This window comes from Cricetulus griseus, chromosome 4, assembly GCF_003668045.3.
Source record: "Cricetulus griseus strain 17A/GY chromosome 4, alternate assembly CriGri-PICRH-1.0, whole genome shotgun sequence".
In the NCBI taxonomy this organism is placed as follows: domain Eukaryota; kingdom Metazoa; phylum Chordata; class Mammalia; order Rodentia; family Cricetidae; genus Cricetulus; species Cricetulus griseus.
Genome location: NC_048597.1, coordinates 97,151,705 through 97,172,633, shown reverse-complemented (window position 1 = coordinate 97,172,633; position 20,929 = coordinate 97,151,705). Strand labels below are relative to the sequence as shown.

Genomic DNA, 20,929 nt, shown 5'->3' with positions numbered 1-20,929 from the left:
CAGAGCTTGGTTCCCATGTAAAGTGGAGTACAGGGGTGTATGCCTATAATCCCAGGGCTGGGGAGGTGGACACAGGGGTTCCCTGGGGTTCATTAGCTAGCCAGTCTAGTCAAATGGGCAAATTCCAGATTCAGTAAGAGACACTGTCTCAACAGATCAGATAGAGAGCAACTGAAGAAGACACTTGACTTTCAGCTTATGGCATTCACACGCTCACAAAGAGAAATGCATGTACACACACACACACACACACACACACAGAGAGAGAGAGAGAGAGAGAGAGAGAGAGAGAGAGAGAGAGAGATGTATGTGCACACATGCACACATACCCATGCACAAACCAAATGAACTCCTTGAGCAGAATGCTTATGTACAATGTTTGGGAACAAAATGTCCATTTCCTGTAGGCCAGAGGGTCCAGAAAGGCCTTGGCTCATCACAAACAACCCATCATAGACAGGGAAATTGGACTTTAAGCAAAAATGCCCAATGTGATTGACTCCAAAGTTTAACACCTTCATGTTCTAAATAGTGAGTGACATGCCAGCCTCTAACAGTGACAGTCACATAAAACAGAAACAAACCATGTGGAAAAAAAGGGCACCCCATTCCAATGGCACAGTGGTGGTTGGTGTCATTATGTAAAAGTTGTACAGTAACACGATCTGGTAAAGTGCCAGAATTTTGGCCAGATGGGAATGGGGAGGAGGGTGGAAGTGGCAAAGATAAAAATTCCAGAATGAGGGCTGGAGAGACAGCTCAGCAGTTGAGAGCACTTAAGAGGCTCTTGTAGAAGACCTGGGTTCAGTTCCCAGCATCCACATGGCAGCTCACAACTATCTATAACTCAGGTCTAGGTGATCTGAAGTCCTCTTCTGACCTCTGTGGGTACTGCACACATGGTGTACTCACATATATGCAGGCAAAACATTCATACATACAAAATCAAATAAGTAAATCTTAAAATAAACCATCCTAAGATGAAGGCCGGCTAGACAGCTCAGTGGGCAAAGGCACTTGCTGTTGGAGACTTGACTCCAATCCCTGGGACACATTTTATGGAAGGAAGACACTGTCTCCATGAATTGTCCTCTGACCTCCACATTAGCACATGGCAACAGGCACACACAAAGTGAATGTGACAAAAATTTTTAAAAATTCTAGGAGACTAAAAGGATATACCCTTTGGTTTTACAAGATGACGTTAACTTTTTAACCATCCCTTTGCTAAATGTCTTCAGAATGATGCTTCCTTTTGATAGGATAGATTGGCATATTTAATCTCATTGAATACATATCATATGACAAACTGGAAAGCACTGAAAAGTGTTAAATAATCAATTACAAAAGTCAAATGGGACAGGAACAGGACTCATAATTTTATAGTGTAGATAAGTAACAAAAAATTAATAGAAAAAAAAGGGAATAGAGACTGACTGACTTACCCAAGCAGTATGTTCTTTTAAATAACAACCTTTGTACTCGATGGTGTTGGGATGCTTCAACTGTTGTAAAAATTTAACTTCCTTAAGAATATCTTGCCATTTCTATGCAAATCGGAAAAAGTATTTTAATTGTCAAACTGAAAACAGTATTTATCAAGTGTATATACACATATGTAAATATTTTATATATTTCTTCTTCTCTGCTAGATGGATATAAGGTAAATGTTTAATAAATGAACCAGCTAGCTACCTTGTGCTATAGTTTTAATATAGCATGAGGTCCAAATCTCTCATCAAATATATCAAAATCAAGCCAATACTCACATCCATGTTCTACCCTGGAAGGCTGTTGCTTAGATGCAATATCCAGAAGCTCTGATAGAAGCCCCACAGAGACAATATGTGGCCAGCAGTTTTCTGTGCTTCACCTATGCAGCTTCTGAAGCCAGCCCACTCACTGAGTAACTCAGAGAAATCTAATTCCCTTCTCATCTTTCTGGGTCTTCTCTCTTCTTTTCCTTTTGAGACAGGGTTTCTCTGTGTAGCCCTGGCTGTCCTGGAACTTGCTCAGTAGACCAGGCTGGTTTCAAACTCAGAGACCCCTTTGCTTCTTTAACCCGAAGTGCTGGGATTAAAGGTGTGCACCACCACCACCACCTGGCCTGTGTCTTTCCCTAACACTTTGGGCCTCCTTGCTGTTTCTCTAAAGCAGTGGTTCCTAGCCTTCCTAATGCTAATGACCCTTTAATACAGTTCCTAATGTTGTGGTGACCTCCAACCATGAAATTATTTTTGTTGTTACTTCATAACTCCCTCCTTGTCTGCCATGTGCCTGACTTCTATGCCAGTTTACATGGCATGGCCTTTTTCTTGTCTCTTCTCTCTCTCTCTCTCTCTCTCTCTCTCTCTCTCTCTCTCTCTTTTTCATGGGCAGCTACTGAGGTTTATAGTTTACAACCTTCCTTGGGTGGGTTTTCTTTTAAACTCTTATAAAATTGTCCTTGTTTTAAAAGAACAAAAACAAAAGAACAACATTGTGATAAACACTTAGATAACTTTTATGGATTACATTTTTTGGAAGCTTTGCTCTATGTTTAATGAACACATGTGAATCATATGTGTTTATGGGGTACTCTACACATCTCCATACCGTAATTATCCCCAGAGGTTATCTAGCATGTCTGTCACCTCAGACATCAACCATGTTTCTGTGGTGAGAACAGTGGACTCATCCCTCCTAGTGACTTTTGAAACACACATGGCAACCCCAGGGACTAGTTGTCCTCCTCTGTGTGGGTTGCCAGAACTCAGGACTTGGCTAACTTCACCCTAACTTGACACATCTGTTTAGGCATGGGGCTATCTTACCTCGTGGGTCTGCTTCCCACTGTAGGACATTTTCTTAATTGCAACCACCTCGTTGGTATGAGAATTTGTTGCCTGTGATAAGAGAGAGGAAGAAAAATTAAAAGTTAGGATATTCAGTCACCTTAAGTGCTGGACTAGAGCCTTGTGGCATTTGTCCTCACATTTTGGTAACACAGTTCTTAAAGATGCCCCCACTAACTGGGCTAGAGAGACACTCCACCCTGACTTCATGGGAATGGCTTCACAAATTCCTTGCTGTAAAACATGTGTATAACATGTGAGAGTTATAATACAATGTCAAAAAAATACATGGTCAAATGACAGAAAAGCAATGATTCAGGCAGTGGTGGCACATGCCTTTAACCCCAGCACTTGGGAGGCAGAGGCAGGCGGTTTTTGGTGAGATCGAGGCCAGCCTGCTCTACAAAGTGAGGTCCAGGATAGCCAGGACTAGTACACAGAGAAACCCTGTTTTGAAAAACAAACAAACCAAAAAACAAAAGAATGAAGGAATGCATAATGTTTCTATTTTATTTTAAAACATTTTAGTAGACCTATTTATTTCTATTTCTGTGTATATGTGTGTAACTGCTTGAGTTTATGTACCTCATGTGTATGCAGGTTCCCATGGAAGCCAGAAGAGGGCTTTGGATACATGGAGTCTGGAGTTACAGTGTTCTTGAGCCACCTGACACAGTAGTTAGGAACCAAACTTGGGTCCTTTATAAAAGCAATACCAGATGTAATAACTGGGCCATCTCTCCTGGCCTTAAACATTTCCATTTTAAAGAACTTAAAACCTAGGCAAAACAAAGTTACCTTGCTGGGGGTGTCAATGTAACAGTTACATAGAAAGAAAAGCAAGAGCATAAGCATTGTGAAATATGGACAGTAGACCCTCCTCAGGGGAAGCAGGGAGTGGGTGTTCTGGGGCAGGAAGGTCATATGACAGGCTTCTGGAATATGGCAATATTCTTCTTGTCCTGATAATTTCTCATAGTTTGCCTTTTTATTTATTTATTAAAATATATATTCTTGGGGGGGGATACTTGTTTTTGTTTTTCTGTTTGGGTTGAATTTGAGCCTTGTACATACTAGACAAATGATCTACCTCTGAGTTACACTCAGGCCAAGTGCGTGCGTGCGTGCGTGCGTGCATGCGTGCGTGTGTGCGTGTGTGTACACTTCTTTATGTATAATATATTTAAGATTAAAAATATTTTAAAGGGGCTGGAGAGATGGCTCAGTGGTTAAGAACACTGGCTGTTCTTTCAGAGGTCCTGAGTTCAATTCCCAGCAACCACATGATGGCTCACAACCATCTATAATGGGATCTGATGCCCTCTTCTGGCATGCAGTCATACATGCAGACAGACCATTCATACCTAAAAAAAAAAAAAAATACATAAATAAATAAAATTTAAAAATACTTTAAAAAGGGAATCTTTGTGAAAAAGGAAACGAGACTTTGCTTGGGTATTTAATGTTATAGTAAAAATTCTAGACTAAACATGGGACCATTAAATAGAAATTGATTGCCCCTTCCAGCCACAGGAAAACGAGCTAGTGATGATACTGAGATGAGTATGGGATGCCGAGGGCTGCAGAAGGGTTCAGGGGAGACCCCTGGTGAAGCTAGCTGCAAGAGGACAAGCTGGAGTTGGGAAACCTCTTTGGGAAGGAAACTGAAGAAGAGCCATACCCGGATGGTCAAGGCTGACAGCCACTTGAGAAGAGTGATTAGAAACAAGATTAGAGAAGGAGTTGTCAGTTCATTCTATTCCTATTGTTTTACTAGGCTAAGGCTCTTTCAGAACATGAGGCACTCTGATGAAGCAGACTCCCACCATTTTAGGTGCAAGAACTATGTTTCACATGCTCCAGATGAATGGGCTGTGTTTCCATTGCAGTAATTTCTTACTTTCTTATAAAAAATATACAGGCTGGAGAATTTGGAATGAGAGATAGTCTTGCACTATTTATCAGAAAATAGTGACTTCCTGTGATTGTCAATAAATATATTTATACATCTCTCTAAATAACTATTTATCTGTCCATCTAATTCACCTAACCATCCATTTATCCACCCACCCATCTATCCACCCACTCATCCATCCATCATCCATCCATCCATCCATCCATCCATCCGTCCATCCATTTGCCCATCCATCCATTCTCCTACATTTATTCAATTCCTACCATTAGCAGACTTACAATAGTTCCTAGGAGCACTGTAATGAATGAGATGGACACACCCCTGCTATGATGGTGCATATTATTTAGGGTAAAGGACATACATGACTAGCCACTGTGCTAGCATGTATCTAAACATAAACACAGGCTGCTAAGAGGTGGAAGGTTGAATAGTTAAAAACTGTCTTGTGGAAATAACTCTTAGGCTGAAACCTGCCAGATTGATAAGAGCTCCACGGTAGGGACGCAGTGTTTGGGGGCTTTGGGGTGAAGGGGTGGAGAGTAGAGGCTGAAGGCACTTGGCATCTCCAGGAAACATACAGGGCTTGACTTCAAGCTTATCACTCCTTACCACCACTGGAACAGAGCCCAGTGCTCGGGAACAGCCTTTAGCAATGGCCTCACATCTCTCCATGGAACTCAAGGGTGCTCTACAGCAGACAGCAGGTCTTACTGTTTCTGAGCCTACTCTGTGCCGCCGACCAATTACTTACAAAGTACACGGCTCCGAAGCTCCCATGTCCAATTTCATGCAAATCGATAAAAAGCTCTTCTGGGTCATCCTTGTAGAAGAGGTCAGCAATCTCCGGGTCCTTCAGCGCTCCCTTACGCATTGTGGCCAGAGTGGCGAGCACGTTGCTTTTTGGTGGCCCGATCCTTTTGTCTCTCTCATTGACTACTGTTTTTGTTCTTGTAAACCTTCAGTCCCTGTAGAAAGATGGGATCTGCCATTCAGTTCTTTCTAACACCCTGTTCTGATGATAATACAAACACAAATTAACATGAAAAAGTACTGATCTGGGCCAACAAGATGGCCCAGCAGGTAAAGATGCTTGCTGCCAAGGCTGATGACCTGAGTTCCATCACCAGAACCCACAGGTAGAAAGGAGAGAACTGACTATTCAAGTCTTCTACCTCTACATGTACACTGTGGCATGTATGCATCTACCCACCCTGAACAGACAGATTAAAATGTTATACATTTAAAAGTATCTTCATCTTACCACTTGTAAAAGGACAAGAATCCCAAATTTAAAGATTGGCACAGGACTTTAATAGACTTTTCTTAAAACAAACAAACAAAAAACAAAACAAAACATAGAGTATGTCACAACACCTGATGGCATCATCAGAACAAAAATCAAATCCATAGCTAAACCATTTTGTGCTCACTAAAACAGCTATAAAAACAGTTAAGTACTAGGAACTGGGGTAGGCAGGGACAGGGCTCTCTGTCCCACCAGGCAGGAATGTGGAATGGCACAGACATCTTGGAAACAAGAGTTCATTAAAACAAAACAAAACAAAACAACCACTCAAACCTTGTACCCAAAGTTACCATTTGCCTCAGGAATTCCACTCCATGTAACCAGAGGGATGGCCCAGTGGTTAAGAGTACACGTTGCTCTTCCAGAGGACCTGAATTCCATTGCCAGCACCCAGGGGGCTTACAACCACCTGTAGTTCCAGCTCCAGAGGATCCTATATCCATCTGGTTTTTTCAAGCGCGCGCGCGCGCGCGCGCACACACACACACACACACACACACACACACACACACACACACACACCTAAAAATAAAATAAATAAAAAAGAATAACACTGTTAGGTACATACCCAAGAAAAAGGAAAGGACATTCATACAAAACAAACAAACAAACAAAAATACTCCGACAAGTTTCAGAGTGTAATTATTCCTAATCACTAAAAAGTAGAACTAACCCAGTGCCCAGTAACTGGTGAATATATAAAATGTAGTAACCTACACAAAGGAATATAATAGTCAGCCATAAAGGGGAATAAAGGGTTAGGCATGGTGGAGTATGTCTGTAATCCCAGCACTTGGGAAGTGGAAGCAGGTGAACTGTGAGGTCAATCACCCTTGGTTTATATAGTGAGTTTGACAGCAGTGTGGGCTTCATGAGACTCTGTCTCAAAAAGAAAAAGGATTAAAGTAATAGTCTATGCTCTGACGTGATTGGATTTTGTAAGCGTTATATTAAGTGAACAAAGCCAGCCATAAGAGACCACATCTGTATGATATCATCTACAGAAGATTCCCAGAACAAGTAAATACACAGAGAGACTACTGGCTACTCAGAAGGTATGGTCAGGGACAAATCAAGGGGCAGCTGGCTCATCAGGATGCTGAAAATGCCATAGGTTGACTGGGGTATGCCAGGCAGAGTCAGTGGCACCCAGAACTGGTATCCAGCTCTGGATGGGAGGGGAAGGTCCATGCTCTGGACTGGCATGTGCTGTGGAATAATCTGTCTGTACACTGTGAAAATGTATTGCTCTCATTATTAATAAAAAACTGATTGGCCAATAGCTAGGCAGGATTTTCAGGGCTGAGAGAATGCTAGGAAAAAGAAGGGTGGGATCTGAGGAGTCAAAAGCTAAATTTGGAAGGAGTAACATGGAATGTTCATAGATGAGGTAAATGAACCTCCATGTAGCACATAGATTAATAGAAATGGGTTAATTTAAGTTGTAAGAACTGGCTGGAGACAAGCCTAAGCTACTGGCCAAGCATTTATATTAATAAGTCTCTGTGTGATTATTTGGGAACTGGCTGGCAGAACAGAAAAGTTCAGCTACAGGCATGTGGTGTTTTCTTGCAGCAAGGAGTTCAGGTGACTCTACAGTTCTTTATTAACCACGGAAGAAACTGCTATAAACTGAAGACTGTGCCCATGCCCACTCTGAGAGGCCTCTGAACAACTGGAAAGCTCCCATGAGTAGCAGGATGCCATCTGACTTGACTGTGTGTTCACATACTGATGAATGAACATGAATTCATTCTGAGTCAATTCTATTACTTTCCTTGATGTCTGAAAAAAAATATTGGGATGTTACTTTTCCTCTGTTTTTATTCTAAAAAACCTTTCCTACATACAAATTACCACTTATTTCTGCTTGAAGTAATTATAGTATAGACTGTTTCTTCCTTGACCCCTGGTTAACCAGGCCACACATTTAGTTATTAGCAATAAATTGATTTTTCTTCAAAATATGATATTCTTGAATTTTAAAAGGTTACTCATTAAAGAGGTAAAGGTGACAGTGCTGGCAGATACATTTCCTCTTGTGATGTGACAGCTTGGGGTGACAGTACACATGACTTCATGCTCTCAGTTTACTTGTATCATTAATATTTGGAAGTGAACAACTTAACAGTCTACATCCATCAGCTGGACAATTCTTTCATTTAACAAACACTTACTGTGGGCTTAGCGCTTTCACAACATTGTATCAGGCAGTATTAGCAGCTTAGCATTTTCACAACACTGTATCAGGCAGAGAGCATTAGCTCCCTTAGTGTTTTTACAACATTGTATCAGGCTGAGAATTAGGGTCAGAATCCATGTCATCCTGTATTTTATAAAGGACTTGGGGTCAAGTGAAACAACAGACACTCCAAGGACAAAGTGGTTGACAGAAACCAAAGGGGTGTCTCTCAATATAAGGGTTTAGAAGGCTGGTCTGGTCTAGTTTTTTACTTACCAATCAAAAAGCCAAGCCTTCTTGGGGAAAAGAAATGTAGTTCATTTAATATGGATGGGTGGGAGAGTTGGGAGCAGAAAATACGAAGCTGGTGGTAAGCCACAAAAGGTCTTCAAGCCACCCTAGGAAATCTGGACTTTATGCTGTGTGGAACTGGGGTTCCTACCAAAGGCTTTGAATGGGAAAAAGGGTCCAGTTTGCCAGCACTGCACCTGTTGTCTCAGGCAACTGTCCTGCTGATCTTCAGCCCTGGTAATTGGGTGTCAAGCCAACACGTCAACACTGTTGGGACTAACTGAACTAGAACCACCTGTCAGTCAGACAACTGAAGGCACAACAGAGGGCGGCTCAATGTGGGTTTGCCTTGCTTGTTCCTGACAGGAAGAAGCTCTGTGTTAAAGCACAGGACACTTTCTGGAGACCATGCCCAGCAGGAAGTGCATGGGATCCCTTAAGAAAACCTGAGAGAACTAGCAACTGAAATTCAGTTGCTGAAGTGTGCTTTGAATTTCTGAGTACTTTGGCTTAAGTAAGTTAGGATTAAAGTAAGTTTTCTCATTTTTGAGAAAACAAAGATTATGCTGTTCTACTATAGACCCAGAGGATTTTTTTTAAAGAAATAGATATTTCACTGTAAAAAAATGAAACCTTAAAAAAAAAACCTCTCAGAATAAATGACGAGTGAACATTTAATTACTAAGCACCACAGAAGCCATACACTAAATCAATAAGCTTGACTACCCATAATTAATAAGCTCAAAAATAGAACGAGGAGATTTCTGGCTCTAGCCAAGATGGAGGAACTGGTACTTGATTAATTTATTTTCTGTCACCTGAAACAATCAAAGCATTAGATGAGACACACGTAGGATGGTATTTGAAGACAGTGGCTGCCAGGCCATGGACAAAGATCCCTGACATCTGAGAAGCAGATGCAAACTACAAGAGCTCCAGTGTCAGCTCAGGGACTGATTCTGGGCAGTGCAGGTAGAAGCTGGGGGACTCCATGGCAGGAAAAGAGAACTGTGAGATTCTGAGGTGACCCTGATGGCTAGTGCTCACAGGGCACAGCTCAAAGAGAAGGGAATAGCATGAGAGGGTGTGGGGATCCACAGCAGGTGTCCCTCAAGTCTGAAGTGTGTACTGGCAGCAGGGAAACTATGCCAGCCCAGGACAGGGCCAACTAATGGAGAAAATGGTATCTGGAACTCACTCTGTAGCCCAAGCTGCCCTTGAACTTGAGACAATGCAAGGACAGTAAACATATGACTGGAATCCAAATGTTTAAAATCACAGTAAGGAAGACTTAAAGTAGAGATGTATGGGATGGAAGAGAGTCAAACAACCCACATTGGGGAAAGGACAACACAATGTTTGGGATAAAAATATGTTGTGCAGGATGCAAAATGAAAAAAAAATCAGTGAATGTTTTTGAATGAATATATGAAACTCAAATGAAAAATAATGATGACGAAAAGAAAGGAAAGGAGGAAGGAAGCAAACATAGCCAAGTGTCACTCAGCTGGGGACACCTTCATACAGCCTTGTATATGTCTAGTTAGTATCCCTAAAGGAGAGGAAGGTATGTAAAGACAGAAAAAAAAAATGGTATTGGAGAGTCAGCTCAATGGTTAAAAGCACTGGCTGCTCTTCCGGAAGGACCTGGGCTTGATCCCCAGCACAAACATGGCTGCCCATAACTGTTTGTAACTCCAGTTCCAGGGAATCTGACGCCCTCTTCTGGACTCTGTAGGTACTAGGTATGCACGTGGTACATACATAGACCTACATGCAGGCCAAACACTCATATGCATGAAATAAACAAATAAAATAAAAGCAAGATCAATAAATATTTCTTTGGAGAAATAATGTTGGGAACATTTACAAATCTGGTGAGAATTAGAAACTCTGGGATTTGCAGATGTCTATGAAGAGTCAGGAACAAAACACATGCAGGAAATTACATCAAGGTATATTACAAAAAACTGTTCAAACTTGTGGGAAGGTTTGGAGGAGTGACTTGGGTTAAGAGTGCTGCTTGTCCTCCTGCAGGGTTCAATTCCCAGCATTCATACAGTAGCTCACAACCACCTGTAACTCCAGTTATAGGGTATCCAACAGTCTCTTTTGGCCTCCATGGGTACCCTGGGCAGCAGGAACTCACACAGCATACAGACACAGACACAGGCAAACAAAACACCCTTACATATAGAAACAAAAATTAAAACGAATTGTGATAAAGCCATAAAAACAGTGTGATGGCTGATCTCCTTTGTCAATTTGATGTTCTCCAGAATCGTCTGGGAGATGATGCCTCAAGATGTACTTGTAGGGCTTATCTTAATTAGGTTGATTGATGTAGGACTGGCCCACTGTGGGTGGCCCCACTCCCTAGGCTGGGATCCTGGGATGGACAAAAAGGTAGAGCATTCACCCCTCTCTGGACCTTGACTGTGGAGACTGTGACCAGCCACCACACATTCCTGTGGCTTCCCTGACACCTACAGACTGTAATCCTGAACTGTGAGCCAAGACACACCTTCTCTCCCTTGAGTTGCCTTTGTCAGAATATTTTATCACAGCAACAAGGAGTAACCAAGACAGTCTGGGGAAAACGAGACATTCCGTATAAAGAAAACAGGAGAAGGATGATGGCAGACTCCTCCCTATAAATATCACAACTGAGAAGACAACAGAATGTCATTTTTAAAGTGCCAAAAGGAAGAAAATAACCCATCAAACTCAAAATTATACACCCAGTGAAAACATCTTTGGAAAGCGAAGGCAGGATAAGGGCTTTAGGGGAGTCCTTCAGACCGAAGGGAAGCCACACTAGACAGAAACACAGGCCTGCATGAAGGGAGGAAAACAACAGAACTGGAACTACTTGGCAAGATGTGTGGCTTCTCCATCATTCAAATTTCTTTAAAGTGTAGTCCATCGTTTCAACAAAAATTACAATGTGGTGTGAGGTGTGGAGTGTGAAGACTGTGACAGCTCAAAGATTGGGGTGGGGGAGAGAAACTGGAGTATGTTGTTATAAAGATACTACACAGGGTTGAAAGGCTAAGTCAATAGCACCCATTTCAGCACAGACAATATGTACACACAAATCACATATAAATACATGTGCACATAAATATGCACTTCAAATAGGAAGGCACAAATAAGCTGAAAGTCAAGGACCAGAGGACATAAGCCTGCTATAGAGAGAGCCTGCTTTGCTATTACCATGAGTGGATTTCAAAGCAAGTTACTACTGATAATAAAGGGCACCCACCGATCATACTGATAATGCTAAAGGCATGGATCCATTAGAGAATATGGATCCAAGTGCTTATGTCCCTCAGAACAGGCCCTTAAAATATGTGGTTAAAAACTAACTTGATGGGGGGTGCATGGGATTAAAATGCATTGTTTAATCGTGTTGAAACTGTCAAAGAGTAGGTAGAGATATTCTATTAAAATACTTTTTAAAAAAGATTTATCTATTTATTTTTTTAAAGATTTTATTTATTATGTATATAACATTCTGCTTCCATGTATATCTGCACACCAGAAGAGGGCACCTGATCTCATAACAGATGGTTGTGAGCCATCATGTGGTTGCTGGGAATTGAACTCAGGACCTCTGGAAGAGCAGCCGGGGCTCTTAACCTCTGAGACATCTCTCCAGCCCCTATTAAAATACTTTTAAAAAGACAATTGAGGGACTGGAGATATGGCTCAGCAGTTAAGAGCACTGACTGTTTTTCCAGAGGACCTGGGTTCAATTCCCAGCACCCACATGACAGCTCACACCAATTTGTAACACCAATTTGTTCCAGGGGATCTGTTGCCCTCTCCTGGCCTCTGTGGGTACCATTCATGCACATGGTGCCTAGGTATATATGCAGGCAAAACACCCATACATAAAATAAAAATAAATAAATCTTGAAAAAATACTCCATGGGTTGAAGAGCAAATGAAGACAGAAATAAGAACCCATTTTGACTGGGTTGAAAATGCAACCTTAATGCCTGAGACTGAAACGGGGGATCATTGTGAGTTTGTCACCAGTCTGGGCTATAGAGTGAGACTCTGTCTCAAAAAGAGAAAACAATTGAATAAGTGTAAAAAGAAACCCAAAGGCAGGCACAATGTATCCAAACCAAATCATGCTGCTAACCTTACAGGGAAGTGTAAGGCACAGAAAATAGGGAAAGTTTTAAATCGGTGCCCTCGGCTTGCATTGTGTATTAAAACGAAGTAAAAATACCTAGAAAAAAGAGTCACCTGAACCTAAGTGAACAGAGGGAATAATGGAGATTAGAGAGGACATCATTGAAATCAAAAATAAAATAAAAAAAACAATGAAAGCAAGACTGATGACTGGTTTAGGGAAGAATTGTATTTAATAATCTTGTGTGAACTTTGTTAATAATAATAAAAAGAGACAGATAAAACAAATGACTAATGAGGAATTCACAGGCACCAAGGTAATTAGGAACTTTTCTGGACAATGTTGTACAAAGAAATTAAAGGATTGGAAGAAATGGCCAAATACTTCAGAAGACACAAATCATCATAGCTGGCTCAAGGGAAAAAAAAAGATTATCTGACAATTATATTAAAATAACTGAAATTTGAGCTAGTGAGATGATTCAGCATATAAAGATGCTTGCCCACAAGCCTGGTGACCTGAGTTCAATCCCTGGAAGGAACATGGTGGAAGGAGAGAACCAACTCATGAAGCTGACCCCTGACCTCCATACATGAACTGTGGCATGCTGGTGCAGAAACACACAAATAAGCATATTAACATTTAAAAAATTGAAATATAAGATCTTCCTACAAATAAACATCCAGGCTTCACCAGCAATTCCATCTCATATATGGGAGAAAAATAAAGTCCATCTACACAACTGCCCAAGAAGAGAGCAAAAGGGTAGTCATTCAAAACAGAAACAGAGGCTACACTGCCACCAGGTCAGTCCATTGAAGGTAGAATCCACATCAGTCTCCATCAAAGTTAGACACATCCACTTTTCCAAAATGTGCTATAGCATAAAGGAGCAGGTTACACCAACATGGTGTGAAAACCTGCACAAAAACCCATCTCAAAATGGACTCGTAAACAGAAAGTACAAAGAACTCTCAAAAGCCACCAGCAATCCATTTTTTTCTTTGTTTTATGTGTGTGGGTGCTTTGCCTATATGCATGTCTGTGTACCACATGTATGCCTGGTGCTGGCAGAGGCCAGAAGAGGGAGTCAGATCTCCTGGAGCTGGAGTTACAGATGGTTGTGAGCTAGCATGTGGGTGCTGGGAACTGAACCCAGGGCCTCTACAAGAGCAGCTAGTACTCTTAAGTGCCAAGGCTTGTCTCCAGTTCCTACAAATCAGTTTCTTAAAAATGGGGTAAAAGATTTGAGTAAGCCTCTTACCAAGAAATATTTCTAGATGGCCAATGAGAGGTGCTTAGCAGTAAACCCCCAGAGACACAAACCTAAGCCACGAGATACTGCCACACACTCACTTAAATGGTTGACATGGAAAACCTCACCAGGCTGGGCGTTGGTGGTGCACGCCTTTAATTCCAGCACTCGGGAGGCAGAGGCAGGCAGATCTCTGTGAGTTCGAGGCCAGCCTGGTCTCCAAAGAGAGTGCCAGGATAGGCTCCAAAGCTACACACAGAAACCCTGTCTCGAAAAACCAAAAAAAAAAAAAAAAAAAAAAAAAAAAAACACTGTGAGAATGAGCGGTGTGGTAACTGGATCCTGGAGAGGTTTCATAGGGGAGGTGGGTGGAGATATAAAATAGTACAACCTTTGGAAGAACATTTTGGCAGTTTCTTGAAAACTTAAACATAAACCTTCGATAGGGTATAGTCATTGTACACTAGACAACTAACCAAGAGAAACTAAAGTACAGGTTCTAACCTGTACGCCAGTGTTCACAGCATCCTTGCTCTTTATAGCCTAACCTGGAAGTGATCTGAAGTAGGAACTGGGATTTCAGGTAATGTTTAATGTCCTTCTTTTTGCTTATCGATATTAAGAAAAACATGTTTTGAAAATCCTATTACATCTGGGAAAGCGATATGAATCCACTTTGCTTTGGATCCTGGACACTTCCTTCTTCGATTCTCCCCCAACACCAAAGTCCCTGTGGCAAAGACTCATGGGCTGCTGCTACTGGCACTGTGGTGCCCGGGAGAGGTTCTAGGGGGATCAGAGTGAGGCCTTCATGCTTGTACAGCAAACAATATGCAGACTGAGTCATTTCCTCCGTCCTAAAAAGACCACTTTTAATAATATAACATTTAAAAAACATTCACTTCATTTTGTACATTGTGTATGTGCCTGTGTCTGTGTGTGGGTTTGTACACATGGGTGCAGTGCCAGTGGAAGCCAGAAGAGGGCCCAAAACCTCCTGGAGCTGGAGTCACAGGTGGTTGTAACTGTGCTAGGAACAGAACACAGGTATTCTGCAAGAGCAGTGCATGTTCTTAACTACTAAGTCACCTCTCTAGCCATATAATGTACTATTTTCTTTCTTTCTTACTTACTTACTCCTTTTATGTCCCTACAAAGATAATAAAATTTCACCGTAGGAACCAAAACTTGTTCCTATTTTTTTAGGTGGAAGCTATGCACAGTACCTTACATCACAGAGACAGTACCTTTTGGTGTGTGGCACAAAACCGTCAGTATTGCTCAGGTTCATTGTGGCAGCGATCTCTTCTCTTTTGCAACCCCAGTCTTCCACACCTGTGGACAGAAGGGTAAGATATATAATTATAGAGAAAATCAAGGGAGGAAGGAATTAAAGCTGGATGTAATAGCCGATGTTTGTGGTTCCAGCAGCTCCGGAGGGTGGGGACTACAGATGGCTGGAGTTCAGGAGTTTGATGCCTGTCTGTGTGACCTAATGAGACCTTCACTGCTTGTTAAAAACAAATTAACAATGTGGTAGTTTTAAATATTTACAAAAATAATATAAAACATTTATTGTTGTGCACGAATGACAAATGTAGAAGACCCAACTTTCACCGTGTGCTACTTAGATTCCCACAGGATGAACATGTCGCTAGGTTCAGGATCTACCTGGAGGAGTCAGCAGGCCTATAAGCATTCCACGTAACTCAAGACTATCCACCAGCTGCTAAAAGAGATGGCTCAGCAGTTAAGAGCACCTGCTGCTCTTTCAGAGGGCTCAAGGGTGGTTCCCAGCACCCATGTGGTAGCTCACAACCATCTGTGACCCCAGTTCCAGGGAGATATGATACCTTCTCCGGCTTTCCTTGGACACTGGAAACACATGGGGCACAGACATACATGCAGACAAACCTCCCATACACGTAAACAGAAATAAATCTCAAAAAAAGAAAGAAAAAAAACCTGACTAAAAATAAACAAAATGTAGACAAGAATAATGACAAACCCTAACTAGGAGTATGTGGCACTAATCTAACAGCACATGGTGATATCACTGGCTTGGGGCAAGGCCTGTGTCTTCAGTTGCTTCTGCAATAGTCATGAGATACATTGTTCCATCTACTTCCTTTCCCAGGCTCGTCTATAACAAATTTGTCACATTTCCATGTTAACTATTAGTTTTAAATTTCCTATTAAAGAAATACATGACCAAATTTGCAAACTTATTATTTTTTTTTAATTCCTGATACAAGGGCTGGGAGGTAGCTTAGTTGTCGAAGCACTGAGGACCGGAGTCCTCTGAGTGGCCCCAGGACCTGCATTAAAAAACAAAGCATAAAACCTGGACATGGCAGTTTTTAATGCCCCTGCTATGGACAAAGAGGCGGGTGGAAGCAGGGGGTTGCTTTGCTAGCCAGCCCAGCTGAATTGGTGAGCTCTCAGCTAGTGAGAGACTCGAAAACAAGGTAATCAGTACTGTGGAATGATAGCCATGGTTGTTCTCTGGCCTCCACATGCAGTGTTCAGTGGGATGGCAAAGTCAAGACAAGAGATTCTGTGCTGTTGTTAGCTACATATCAAAAGTGCAGGCTGGAAAAAATAAATGTAGACATGGAGAAAGGAAAGTCAGTTGTTAGTAAGGGTTATGAATGCTGTGTATGTGTGTGTGTGTGTGTGTGTGTGTGTGTGTGTGTGTGTGTGTGTCTATGCAGAGGCCAGAGTTCAATGTCAGGTGTCTTAATCACTTCTGCCTATCTATCTATCTATCTATCTATCTATCTATCTATCTATCTATCATCTGTCTACTTACCTATCATCTATCAATCTATCACCTATCTATCATCTGTCTACTTAACAACTATTATTGGTTTTTCAAGACAGGGTTTTAATGGGGGACGGCCTTCTGTGTATATGTTTGTCTTATTGGTTGATGAATAAAGCACTGTTGGCCAATAGGAAAGCAAGATAGGTGGGACTAGGAGTCGAGGAGGATTCTGGGAAATGTAGTAAAGGGAGAGTCTACATGTGAGCCCAGGAAGACAGGATGCTTGCATCTGGCGTTCTCAATAAGTTTATAAAATATATAGATTAATAATTATGGTTGATACTTAAGACAGATATAGCAGATAAGAAATCATAGTCATTGTCCGGCATCATTGTACCTAAATATAAGACTCTGTAGGTTATTTTGGGGGTCCTAATGTTGCAGCGGAAGTGGGCGGCTTGCAGAAAGATTTATCATTACAGGGTTTCTCTATGGCTTTGGAGCCTGTCCTGGAACTAGCTCTTATAGACCAGGCTGGTCTCAAACTCACAGAGATCCGCTTGCCTCTGCCTCCCGAGTGCTGTGACTATCTATCATCTGTCTGTCTGTCTGTCTGTCTGTCTGTCTGTCTCAGACAAGGTCAGGAGCTCACTGATGGGGCATGGCTGGCTGGCCAGGGAGCTCCAGGGAGCCCATATCTTCCTCTCCAGTACTAGGGTTACAGGCACACCCCTCCCACTCCTGGCCTTTTCTATGGGTAGAGAGTAAGTATTTTACTGACTGTGCCACTGCCTCAGACCTGGCCTCTAATTTTAACTCTTTTCTTTGGTGATAAACAGTTAAACACACTCAGAGTAAGGTACATGTTCTGTCACTTCTTAGTTGAGCTATGTGTCCTTGAGTTATCACTTTAAAAACCTGCTTTATTGAAATATAATTCCCATATCTAATCTACCCATTTAAACTGAAAAGCTCAGTGGTTTTTTTTTTGGTATTTTCCCAGGTTATGGACAACCATCACAACAATATTTTTAGAAACCCACAGCCTTCACTCCCCCACCCTTCCCTGCTAGGCAAACACTACCCAGAACTTGTCTCCTTCCATTTCCTGGTTCCTTATAGTTCATGAGAACAGGCTCATACAAAGTGTAGTCTTTTGGAGCTGGCTTCTTTCATGTGGTATAGGCCATCATGTAGCACAAATCAGTATTTCATGTCTGGTCAATGCCATGTAGCATTCCATTATGTGAACACACCATAGTTTTCCTGTCAACAAACCAGCTGATGCACACCTGGGCTGTTTCCACCTGTTGGCTGTTGTGAATAATGTCATTACAGTTATTTGTGCCCACACTTTTGAGTGGACTTCTCTTTTTATTTCTCTTGAGTATATACCCAGGGTTGGACTAGCTGGGTTCTTTGGCCTCGATAGCTGATGATCCAGGAAAACCTGCACCAATCTCCTTTTGTCCAATTCAATCAGAACCAAAAATGAGAATCCAAACCCACCCTCCAAACAAGGCTGGATATATTTTCCCCTGGGATGACATCATTTTGAGCATTAGCTGAAATGACATGTGTAAAATCATCTTCCCTCCTCAGCCTCTTCCAACCTTAAATGTCACATGGACAACGACAGGTGAGAACAGTGCCAAGAATGCTGTCTTTCAGGTCTTGGGCCCTTGGGTCAACTAAACAATCTGGCTAGTTTAGCATAGCTCTCATCAGCGACAGCAACTGAAATAGCACTGTTCATTCTTGTTCCTCAGAAATGGAAGCCTTCCAATGGTGGGAAGCCAGTGAGTGGCTTGTTCACAGACCTTGTGGAAAAAAGAAGAAACAGAGAAATGGAGAAGAGAAACACAGAGTTTCCATGACTTCCCTTCCCAGAAGCTTAGAGGATGATTCACTTAGGCTCTCTATTGCTTTGCCATTTTTAAAAGGTTTATTTATTTTTATGTGCATTGGTGTTTTGTCTGCATGTCTGGCTGTGCAAGGGTTACAACTGGAGTTACAGTTATGAGCTGCCATGTGGGTGCTGGGAATTGTACCCAGGTTCTCTGGAAAAGCAGTCAGTGCTCTTAATCTCTGAGCTCTCTCTCTAGCCCCTGCTTTGCCATGTCTTAATCACACCACTTCTGAGACAAACCAGGAGCCAGCGAAGCCAAAACCCCACAGTATTTCAACATCAGGAAGGGAAGAGTCAATGCTTCACATTGGAATACCAGCCACCCTCCCCTCCTTCCTTCCTTTCTCTCCCTCTTCCCCTCCTCTTCTCTCTTCTTCCTTCCTTCATTCCCGGTATATGCTGAGCCTCAGAAACTTAACTGTTACCCTACACCTGCACAGAAGTCCTTCCTCAAACTATAAGCCAGAATTTCTTATTTTGCAGCCCAGAAAGTTTCCCCTGAATCATATGCCCAAGTCAAACTTCCATGCAACCCAAATCATTACGTTTTGGAGGGCAATCCAGAAAATTTTAGTGTCATGTGAGATTGGGTCTCTGTGTCACGTATGCCCCTGAGGATGTCCTAACACTTGGTATGGATGTGTACTCTGTACTTCAGCCCATGAGTTGAGAAACTGGGGACACCTTTAAGGAAAGAATACAGGGCTGGAGAGGGCTCATAGGTTAAGAGCAGGTACTGTTCCTGCAGAGGACCTGGGTTTGGTTCCCAGCACCCATATCAGGTGGCTCACAACAGCCTCTAACTCCAGCTTCAGGGCATCCTATGCCTCTTATACACACATACTTACATGTATGTGTGTGAATATACACAGATATATACACATATAAACAATTTAAAATAAATCTTTAGAAAAGGAATATAAAATTCTCACATAAATGTATGTCCAGAGGGTTTGGGATGTGATTGGACAGCCAAACACTTTGTCAAGTGTGTACAAGGTCCTAGGGTCCATCCCTTAGCATAGCACAAGAGAAACAAAGGGGGTTGTGGTCAGAGGGCCTTGAGGGGGACCAGTAACTTATCCACATTGAAGCCAGTCTCTTAAAATAATTCTTAGCAACCAACCTCTTGCTTGCAGAGAGTGGACCAAGGTATTGGAGGACCAAAGGTTTGAAGAATTAGAGGACAGGCTGGGGCAACATCAGAGGGTGGCTGGGGCATTAGAGGGTAGATGGGGCATGTGAGGGTGGGTGGGGCATGTGAGGATGGGATGGGGCATTTATCAATCATTGGACAGTGTGAAAACTAAAGTTCAAATAGGAGTTAGGGCTTTTTCAAAGTTGGGAGTAGTGGTGTGGGTCGCCACGACCCCATGCCTATCACTCAACTTAGGCAAAGACTTGAAAAGAGTCACCTGACATGAAAAATCACAGGAAACTTGGTCTTCTAGCTGCTGCACCTGTCCGCCACCACTAACTGTTATTCTGAGGTAAGAAAACTGCTTTTTATGGCACTTACATTTTGGCAATGAAACTAGGCAACAGTTAACTTTTACACCACCAAGATCATATAGCATGAGGATCACAGGCACTCGAGAGCAGGAAAGGGACCATGCCATCAACTGAGTGCCACCTCAAAAGTGTGGCAGAAGTGTCCACATTTATTGACTTATTATAATAAGGATAATCGTTAGCCTACTTCTGGGAGAACTAACGTTAAATTATATGACAAAGATTCTTCCCATCTCTTCTTAAGACTAAGGTCTATATCTCTGTGTTAAAAACAAAAACCAAACAGACAAAAATCAAAGAAACAAAACTATTGATTGTTCTGATTGATTGACTTGGTAGAGGGGAGATGTCAGGCTCCTTAGATCCATTAACTTCACATATTTTCATTTTGTGTGTATGAGTGTTTTGTCTGTGTACCAGGTATGTGGCTGATGCCCATGGAGACCATAAGAGGGTATCAGATGCCCTGGGACTGGAGTTACAGACAGCTGTGAGCCGCAAGATGGGTGCTGGGAATTGAACTGGGGTCCTCCGGAAGGGCAGCAAGGGCTCTGAACCACTGAGCCATCTCTCTGGCCTGGATCCCTTAACTCGAACACAGAGTAACTTTGTACTGTCTGCTACTTTGATAGGAGGCCAAAAGGTTGACAGCAATGGACATCTAGCTCAGTAAATAAACAGTACTCTACACCGGTCTTAAATCAAGACCGGTGGCTGGAGATATGGGCCAGAGGTTAGGAGCACAGGCTGCTCTTGCAAAGGACCTAGGTTTGGTTCTCAGCACCCATAGCAGGTGGTGTAACAACCTGTA

The 20,929-nt window shown here is 42.2% G+C and overlaps 1 protein-coding gene across 2 annotated transcripts in view; it reads right to left on the bottom strand.

Annotated features, from left to right (window-relative positions):
• The window catches only part of Taok3 (TAO kinase 3), a 162,544-nt gene that overhangs the window by 73,331 nt on the left and 68,284 nt on the right, over positions 1-20,929 (bottom strand). For both annotated transcript variants that reach the window (XM_027414189.2, XM_027414190.2), the window contains 4 exons: positions 15,178-15,265; positions 5,501-5,714; positions 2,814-2,885; positions 1,446-1,547 (listed from right to left, as the gene is read on the bottom strand). In XM_027414189.2, the coding sequence (XP_027269990.1) occupies positions 1,446-1,547; positions 2,814-2,885; positions 5,501-5,620 (294 nt within the window). In that variant the 5' untranslated portion in view covers positions 5,621-5,714; positions 15,178-15,265. The remainder of the gene's footprint in view (positions 1-1,445; positions 1,548-2,813; positions 2,886-5,500; positions 5,715-15,177; positions 15,266-20,929) is intronic.